Source organism: Physcomitrium patens, chromosome 19, assembly GCF_059467195.1.
Source record: "Physcomitrium patens ecotype Gransden chromosome 19, ASM5946719v1, whole genome shotgun sequence".
In the NCBI taxonomy this organism is placed as follows: Eukaryota; Viridiplantae; Streptophyta; class Bryopsida; order Funariales; family Funariaceae; genus Physcomitrium; species Physcomitrium patens.
The window spans coordinates 12,718,287-12,724,447 of NC_143428.1; the positions used below are offsets into that span (position 1 = coordinate 12,718,287).

General features: G+C 45.9%; 1 protein-coding gene across 4 annotated transcripts; it reads right to left on the minus strand.

Annotated features, from left to right (window-relative positions):
• Positions 1 to 784: 784 nt before the first annotated feature.
• On the minus strand, positions 785 to 5,106 carry LOC112272700 (subtilisin-like protease SBT1.7). 4 transcript variants are annotated; one of them, XM_024500725.3, is made up of 2 exons: positions 4,710 to 5,106; positions 785 to 4,034 (listed from the first exon to the last, which is right to left on the minus strand). In XM_024500725.3, exons 1-2 carry the CDS (start codon positions 4,796 to 4,798, stop codon positions 1,676 to 1,678), a joined length of 2,448 nt encoding a protein of 815 aa, XP_024356493.1. In that variant the 5' UTR covers positions 4,799 to 5,106; the 3' UTR covers positions 785 to 1,675. The 4 variants fall into 4 exon arrangements, with proteins under 4 accessions (XP_024356493.1, XP_024356496.1, XP_024356494.1 ...); XM_024500728.3 differs by lacking the exon at positions 4,710 to 5,106 and adding an exon at positions 4,594 to 4,698; XM_024500726.3 differs by lacking the exon at positions 4,710 to 5,106 and adding an exon at positions 4,514 to 4,669.
• Between the last annotated feature and the right edge of the window lie 1,055 nt (positions 5,107 to 6,161).

Consider the following 6,161-nt stretch of genomic DNA (forward strand, 5'->3'; position numbering starts at 1 on the left):
TTTCAGTTTTTTGTAAATTCTTTGTTCACAATCATGTATTGATTTCTTGTAATGAGAAGATACTTTTTTTACCCTTCTCAACTACGTGAACGTTACCAGCTCACATTCGTGTTCACTAAAAGAATTTATTGCGTGTGAATCTCATAAAACTACAGAGATTGTTTAGCTACTTTGATGCATAGGTCATGCGCAATATATTTTCACTTGTTTACTCTAGATAGTTGATATTGTTTCCGTAATTGCTTGAAAAGCTTATTTTACAATATCTGTGTAATAAGGTATCGGTTCAAAAGCTGCTTAGACTTTAAGTTGATGGTAATCGCTGTGCTATTTGCTATTCAATCATACCTCTTATGTTGAATTTCACATAAAGTCGTAAGCTAGGTGTTGAAATATTGCCGGGATCACAAATCCGGAAGAGGATATTGGGATTGTTTCAGCTAGAATACTACAACCTTCACCGGCCTACACGAGGATAGTATTCGAGAGAAATGGCAAATCGTTTACGTAAATGAAAGGTTCGGTTTTCAATTCGCACAAAAAATGTGCTTTCCAATTCAGAACATATGACTAATGTGTGGTTCTAGATCAGAGAGCGTTTACAAATGATCCAGCATGGAAACGCTGCTGTGCTTCCCATCTTTTTAACGGTGTCGAAGGTCAGTGATCAGGTGTGGAGTTACAGGTGTTGTCAGTAGCACAGTGTCTAGAAGACTGCGAGATATGTAAAGCAACCATAGTAGCATGCCACATTCATAGCGCAACTGAATGGAGGCAACATTAATTCGGTGTCTACAAATTTTCTCACGAATTTCTTTTGAGAATGAGTATAGATCACGTATGCATACAGATGAAGATCACGTTATCATCTACCAACAGCTACAATGAGATATACATGAAACAACTACGTACTGAAAGCAGGATATATTGCATTTCCCGCAAAAAATGTCGTATTCAGCTTGCCAGTCAGGGACGTGTACAAAACGGGAACCTAGAGCTCGAGTGGCATGGGGAATACCAGTTTAGACATACTGCAGAATGCGTGGCTGCTTCTGGGACATATGGACAATCAAACTGTAACACCAGAGCACATCAGCACATCATCAATGTGTCGCAGCTATTCCTCTCCATCCATTCCTCCACTTCGGGCACAACTGTTGAAGCTTCTTGAAATGTAACCCATGTAGCTGCTGTTGACAAGCCGCTTGCGCTTCCATTTCGCTTGCAAACGGCTTCATTCCCACACGATTCGAGAAGAGCACAAGAAGGTCTCCTATGAAGTAGGTTACTAATCTCTCTAGTATCAGTTTTGGGAGGGATCTACACAGCTCCCCAAACATCCACTAGTACAGTTTAGCCTCAACATACAAAACAGTCTAGGTACAGATTCAAGGATTATATTCGATTCAAAATTGAGTTAATTTGCAAATGTTCTACGTTTTTTTCTCACAGTTTCTGCTTTACTACCATCCTAAAAAATGACGTGTAATATGTAATAAAGAGATATCGCAAAGGGATTTGTCCATGACAATTTCCGTACCAGATTCATACTTTTGTTCAGCCTTATTGTATCTAAAGATACAGCCATAATAGGATAAAAAATAATATCAAGGCCAATATCCAGCCAGGTTGTGAAGAGGATACACAAACGCCAAAAAAATGGATGACAAATCGCCTAACTCTGCATAGTGATAGCAATGGGACTTCGTACGAAATGCTTTCCGTCTGACCATTCCAAAGATCCAAATTTCGTCCCTGCTCGAACAATGTTAAGGGGATTATTCGAAGTCACTGTGAGAGTGAAGCTCTTGATCTCGTTTATCTCACTGAAGGTCAATGTCCCCGGGTCAACGGTGATTGTGTAACCATCGGGAGATGTAGTTTTGGCCGTGTAAGTGGATTTTGGAAACCCAACGTTGGTCACCTTCCTCGTGAAACTCTTTGAGTTGCCTTGCAGGAGCATGCGTGGCTTAAAAACGGCAGAGAACGAAGGATAGTTCATATCCTCAATCTCGACTCTGGGATTCGGACAGGTGACTGCATTAGCGGTGAATCTCACGATGATATCCACCGAGTAGCCAATTGCGCACAAGAAATTCACGTAATCCTTGGTGGCCATATCATACACCAAGCCTGGATCCAATGCGTTAGCCGTGGCATGCCCAGAGCCAAAGTCAAAGGGAGTTGCACTGATGCCCGTGACTTGATCCGTTATTTTTCCACGCGTGTTGTCGATGAGAGAAGCCGAGGTCATGATGGCGGACTTGATCGCTGAGGGGCTCCAATCCTGGTATTTGCTTTTCAGTAAAGCTCCCAATCCGCTGATGTGAGGGCATGACATGGAAGTTCCAGAGATGATATTGAATTTCACCCTTCTGGTGTCAGAAGCTAAGGGGCTTGGGCCTGCAGCACCAGTCCAAGCCGCGAGGATGTTTACCCCTGGGGCAGTGATATCAGGTTTCAAAACGTTGGAATTTAGGGGATTTGGTCCTCGTGAAGAGAAGGATGCCATTGCAGGGGCAGGTGTGACGCCCAGTTTTGTTCCACTGAAGGAAAGCTTCGCAGTAGGAGCGGGGGTAGATGTGATGTAGGCCAGGGTGGTGCTTCCACCTGCCGCGCCAACCATTACAGCAGGCAAGAGGTGGCTGTCGGCAATGAGTCCTTCTCCATCCACACCAGAGTTCGCGAGAATCATACCTGCGCCTCCGGCTGAGCGCACCACATCCCCTTTCGCGACGCGGCCATTTATTCCTCGTTGGCAGAGAACAATCTTGTCCTTCACCTTCTCCGGATCCAACGAGTTGTCTGTGCACTTGGCACCTTCTGTTTTATTTTTTAGGGCTGCATCACCTCCAAAAACCAATGATTTCATAACCTCAGCCGCACTATTGTCACTGTACAGCGATGTTCCGCTGATGATCTTGCCGTCACCAAGCTCGACGTCAGCAGGGAATTCTCTGTCTACGGTGCTTGCTCCTACAGTCATTACCCAGGGGGCATTGTTCTGGACCGTACCCGGCCCCGGCCCAGAATTTCCAGCCGAGCAAGACACAAAGATACCACTCTTCGCAGCTCCGAAAGCTCCGATCGCAATCAAATCTACTTCGTACTTTTCAACCTCACCACCCACGGAGAGAGAGATTACGTCCACCCCATCGGCCACGGCTGCCTCGAAACCTGCCAAGATGTCAGAGGCGAAACACCCTTGGCTCCAACAAATCTTGTAGACTGCGACTCGTGCCTTCGGCGCTATACCTTGTGCAATTCCAGCAGCAAGTCCATTCAGGCTGGCTCCGTTCACAGGCGATCCGGCCGCTGTGGACGCCGTGTGAGTTCCATGTCCCTCAGTGTCCCTTGGGGATCTCACTTCAGTAGAATTGTCAGCTATGGGTCCCGCGACCGCCTCATACCCGGCGGAGAAGTATCTGGCGCCAATAAGCTTCTTGTTACAAACCTCCCTGGTAAAGCTCTTACCGGTCTGGCACGTTCCTCTCCAGCGAGCTGGAATTGGCCCAAACCCCACGTCATTGAAGCTCTCACTCTCTGGCCACACGCCTGTGTCTAAAACACCAACAATCGTGTCACTTCCGTAATTGCTTTCTGGCCATAGCCCGGAGGAGGTACTCAAGCCTATGAACCCAGGAGTACGGGTAGTCTGGGGGAAATACTGTTGATCACGGTAAACCGCCATCACATCATCTCTCTGCATTAGGGCGTCGGCTTCCTGGGAAGTAAGAAGGGCCGTAAACCCACTGAGGGCATGCCCACCGAAGACATACTTCAAGCGCTCTTGTGACATTTCGTATGAGATCACAGTCGAACCCTGTGACACTGCCTGAATCATGGAGGCGTACGTTGTCGAAGCATCTTCGAGAGTGTTCATGGAACCACTTCGACTGCTCGAGCTCACCTGAACAATATATGTCGTTATTTCCACATTGAGACCTTCGACGGCTTCACCCATTCCAGCCATGAGGACCCATATCCCCAGCAGTGCCAACAACCTGGGTAACTTCCCCATTCTATTCGCGAACCTGGAACAAAATGGCACCCCGCATGAGTTCACATTGGCCAATAATTGAAGTTTAAAAGTGAAACTCATGATAAGTGACTGCAGGAAGAAAAGTGATGCATGCATGTGCCTAGAGAACTCAACACAGCTAAAATTCGACCATACGGCGTCCAACAGCAACTTTTCATGCATTGTTATATCGATAAACTTGTAAGGGAATCTGGAGCCGCGTCCCCAGATCTACTATCTAGATGAAGCTTCTTGGGGGATAGCTCCTTGATCGTGGTGTTTGATGATAGGGTCATTCAATTTGAGGACTGGACCAAACTAAGTCTAAATATACGAGGCAGGGTAAACTACAGCGAGTCTACAGCACCTCCAGGTCTGCCAGAACAACCCGATACGTGATCGGATCGGATGACACAAAATCAATTCCAGAATTTGCAATGCGGGCGAATCAACACACAGCAATACCTTGTACTATACAATTAACAAACTTACGATTTGGAAACAAATGGGAGCAAGCTTTTCGTCTACAGAGATCAAACCTAGCAGCTTACAAATCCCGGTTAGCAATCTACCCCTCAGTCTTCGAGACCACCGCTACCTCTTCCAATATCGGCTCACCAAAACCAATCAGTCACACATCCAAACCACCAATTTCTTAACAAACACCATACAGAACATCTCAACTGACCTGAATGTCTCTCCAACTCGGATGAAGCTGGAGAAATTATCTACAGTGTGTTCCACAACAGGGCCTCGAACTCCGGTCCCAGGCACCATGCAATCGTCCCGGAGTCCGGCATGTACATGTTTATACCATTCCAATCCTGCGAAACCTCATCTACAAAGTAGTCGGAACACGCAATGCAAAGTTACTAAAAATGGTGACATTAGAGGCAAAATGTGCATGGGAGCTCCATCACCGCAATTCAAATCGCAGGATTCGGCCAAATATGCGGCAAATTCAGGTGATGTTTCCTTTCGGCGTTTCGTACTGAAACACAATCGGAGTAACACCCAAAGATGGAAATGGAACCCGCATGTTCGAAGCGGCCCAATTGATTTCCGGAAGGAAAAGTCGCGGGAGGAATAAGCGCCGGAAAGTCGAGGAACACGCGAGGAACCGCATTTGCTGTATTTGTCGCGCTTGGATGATATGTGCCTGAATGGGGCCCACCTTTACAAAGCCTCGACAGTGGCATGAACCTTGTGAATGATCGTCAAATAATAGTGTTCATCGTGACCTGTAACATTCCATTCCCCCTCAACAATACGACTCATTCATGGAGCTTTTCTTACCCTCAAATTGCAAACTTTCTCGAAGGAAGCACACTTTAATTTTTTTTAAAAAAAACAAAAACAAATCGGGTTCTGTGAGCTCACACAGTGTCGTTAAACAAAAAAGAATTAGACGAGGCCTAATAATGTGTGCAAAATCATTCACCAACAAGATACAGGGGCAAGAGGTGGGCAGTCTAGAGAGCGAAGCCTTGCGTGCATCCTTTTCGTTCGCTTGTTTGTTTGTGTGTTGTTTTTCTTTTTCCACTGGTAGCACAGCCTGCTTGTGCTTGTACAATGGAGTGACGATCTCGTGGAGCAGACTGCACATGATACATCAGCTGGGTTCCGTCTAGAAACTCGCACTCCTCCTCCCACGACCACCAACGCTTCTTTGGCGCCTGGCCTGCCATTGCAGCAGCACCTTGACTGCATTCTGGAGCCATGTCTACGAACTTGACGAAAGCTTAGCGTAGGGTCAGCTCCACCTCTCTTTTTGTCCATGTTCGTCATTGTTGCGACAAAGATCCGGCGTTATCTTAACTCCATTACACTTTTTAATTAATTTTGACACACCTAAGGTTAATCCAGTGCATCGATTGTGGTAACAAGGTTTCATGTGCTTTACACCCCTTGGCGCACTTCAAAAGGGAGGATATTCTTAGTGAATTGTATTCAAATTTTAAAATCAAAATCTTTCTGGTAGGTCCTCAATCTTGCATTCTTCACTAGAATGAAAAAAACTTCCATAGAAACAGGATTCTGAACTCTCCAGAGATTTAGGATCTCAGGTGGCTGGATTTTTAAGAACAGTTGGAGTCCTCCAGAAACTAATCCTACACAAGTCACGTAGAATAGAATTATT

Bases quoted from the DNA above. Each gene is read 5' to 3' on its own strand.
- LOC112272700 (XM_024500725.3), bottom strand. From the start codon at position 4,798: ATGGTGCCTGGGACCGGAGTTCGAGGCCCTGTTGTGGAACACACTGTA. The intron at 4,035-4,709 runs GTCAGTTGAGAT...ATTTTGTTCCAG, and splicing joins CGAGTTGGAGAGACATTCAG to GTTCGCGAATAGAATGGGGA.